The sequence below is a fragment of the Palaemon carinicauda genome, chromosome 26 (genome assembly GCF_036898095.1).
Source record: "Palaemon carinicauda isolate YSFRI2023 chromosome 26, ASM3689809v2, whole genome shotgun sequence".
In the NCBI taxonomy this organism is placed as follows: Eukaryota; Metazoa; Arthropoda; class Malacostraca; order Decapoda; family Palaemonidae; genus Palaemon; species Palaemon carinicauda.
In genome coordinates, this window is record NC_090750.1 from 95,709,379 (window position 1) to 95,711,878 (window position 2,500).

The 2,500-nt window shown below is 41.6% G+C and overlaps 1 protein-coding gene across 1 annotated transcript; it reads right to left on the reverse strand.

Annotated features, from left to right (window-relative positions):
- Nucleotides 1-501: 501 nt before the first annotated feature.
- LOC137620073 (A-kinase anchor protein 17A-like) lies at nucleotides 502-1,032 on the reverse strand. The gene has a single exon (XM_068350348.1). It carries the CDS (start codon nucleotides 1,030-1,032, stop codon nucleotides 502-504), a length of 531 nt encoding a protein of 176 aa, XP_068206449.1.
- Between the last annotated feature and the right edge of the window lie 1,468 nt (nucleotides 1,033-2,500).

Sequence of the window (2,500 nt, forward strand, 5' to 3'; positions counted from 1 at the left end):
GTTTCCACGGTTCGGTGAATACTTGACACTTAGTTTGAACGATGGTTGTAACTTCATACCCGAGGAGGGATTACAGCTGATAATATTATAATCTTCACTCAGCGAAGCATCTCTATCAAGTTTTTTCACCTCTCTCTCTCTCAAGTACGATCAAATATGTTCAGGAATTCCTCATGAATATTGTTCCAGCACCATCAGTTCTTCTAAATCAGCCATCTCTTGCACTTTGGCAGCTTCTATCCATCTCTTAAAACATCAGCGTATCTTATAAGCCTAATCCAGGAAAGTCATTGTCTCGTCCTTCCGCTAATTTCGGAATCCATCATTGTAGTATACAGTGGTCATCTAATACAGTTGCACCATACTCCTCTAAACTTCATGATATTCCTTCCTCCAGTCCTAAGACAAGGCAAAATACGCACTGCGCCCTTTCCCAGTGAGCAACTCTGCAATGACAAAGACCATCTATCTTCTGGCTATTCCATCGTTAACGCGACCGTTTCAAAAATAATCGAAGGATCCATGGGGAGCTTCTGTGAGTTTGGGGATCAATTTCTGTGCATTTGCCACATCAAACACGGGATCGTGCACGGCAGGGGTCACACCTGTCTGAGTTGACGACCTTGCACGAGCATTCAACAGTTCCAATGCCCTGGCATTTCTTGCAATTTCTCTTGCTTCCTCTCTCCCTTTTTCTTTCCGTCTTTCAATTTCTCTTGCATATTCTCTCGCTTTTTCTTCCATATCCCTGGCATGTCTTGCTTCTTCTCTCTGATGATTTACAATTTCTCTTGCCCTTTGTCTCTCTTTTTCTTCCCGTACCTCCCGTTCTGCCATCATCCTAAACTTGATCAAATTCTCTTCTGCTGCAATTCCTCTAATCTCAGCCTCTGCAATCGTTTCTGCTTTCATTCCTTCAGTTTTTGGGTCGGCTGATACATGCTTCTCTATGAATTCTGCTTCTGCCTTCTCCAAAAGGTCGTAAGCTGCTGCGATATCTTCTTCAGGCAACTTTCCTGAGTTTATCAACATTCCTAAGGCTAGACACTTGATTTAGGCTTTAATCATTCCAACAATTGCATGACCACCACATACCATTAAAATAGCAGGCCACTGAGCTTTAGTTACATTAGCTTCTTACAATTCCTGAACAATTGGGTTTGCCAGAAATTTCTGTACATTTAATTGTTCCATCTTGTACTTTACAAAAAATTATACCACTCAAAAAAATACACCTTATCAATACACAGAATTCCATCATCAGCATTAAACTGATCAAGCCTTCAATCAAAACACTGTCCTGGTATCACCAATATTTAAAACTGATTCGCTTCATCCCAGGGTCTGGGCACCAAAAAATATATAAATTACAACTAGTGAATTACGTAAATTCTAGTGTTCCAGAATAAGATATTTTGATATATTTGCAGTAATTAACCTCTTTGGTGAAGAAGAATTACTTGGTAACCTCAGTGTTGTCAGGTGTATGAAGACACAGGAGAATCTGTAAAGAATATGCCAGACTTTCGGTGTATGTGTAGGCAAAGGGAAAGTGAACCGTAACCAGAGAGAAGGATCCAATGTAGTACTGTCTGGCCAGTCAAAGAACCCATAACTCTCTAGTGGTAGTATCTCAACGGGTGGCTGGTGCCCTTGCCAACCTACTACCTACATCATAAACCACCTACATCCATGCAGCCAACAGAATGGTTGAACGTGTTTCTCGTGTCCTCAAAGCAGCTTTGATGTCCCACTGCAATGACTCCAAGTGGGACTAAGAACCACTCCTAAAGACTCCCTGGATGTCTCGGTAGCTGAAATGGTGTATGGCGACCTGTCGGCTGTTCCTGCCAAATTTTTTCAATTTATAACCTCCACCTATACTCACCCATGCCTATGTCACGTTGTGGGGAAAATTTATTGTTTGCCGCCAGACTTACAAGTCCCCAGCGAAGCAACACATACCTACACTTCAGCCCTTGGCAATGCACGTTCTTCTCCAAAACAACACTAGCAAGCCAGCACAAAACCCCCTTTACGCGATCATTTCCACGTGATGCATCGTACGCCAAACGCTTTGTTAATCGACGTTCATGACAAAGAAGACTGGGTCTCTATTGATCATCTATTATTATCATTATTGTTACTTGCTAAGGTACAACACTAGTTGGAAAAGCAGGATGCTATACGACCAAGGGCTTCAACATGGAAAATAGCCCAGTGAGGAAAGGAAACAAAGTAAATTTTTTAAGAAGTTACAACATTGAAATAAATATCTCCTACATAAACTATATCTTTAACAACACAAGAGGAAGAGAAACCAGACAGTATAGCGTGCCCGAGTGTACTCTCAAGCAAGAGAACTCTAACTCATGACAGCGGAACACCATGGAACAGAGGCTATGACACTACTCAAGACTAAAGAACAATGATTTGATTTTGAAGTGACCTTTTCCTAGAAGAGCTGCTGATCATAGCTAGGGAGTCTTCTACCATTATC

What these genes read in the sequence shown, in the direction of transcription:
- LOC137620073 (XM_068350348.1), bottom strand. Translation starts at nt 1,032, where the DNA reads ATGTTGATAAACTCAGGAAAGTTGCCTGAAGAAGATATCGCAGCAGCT.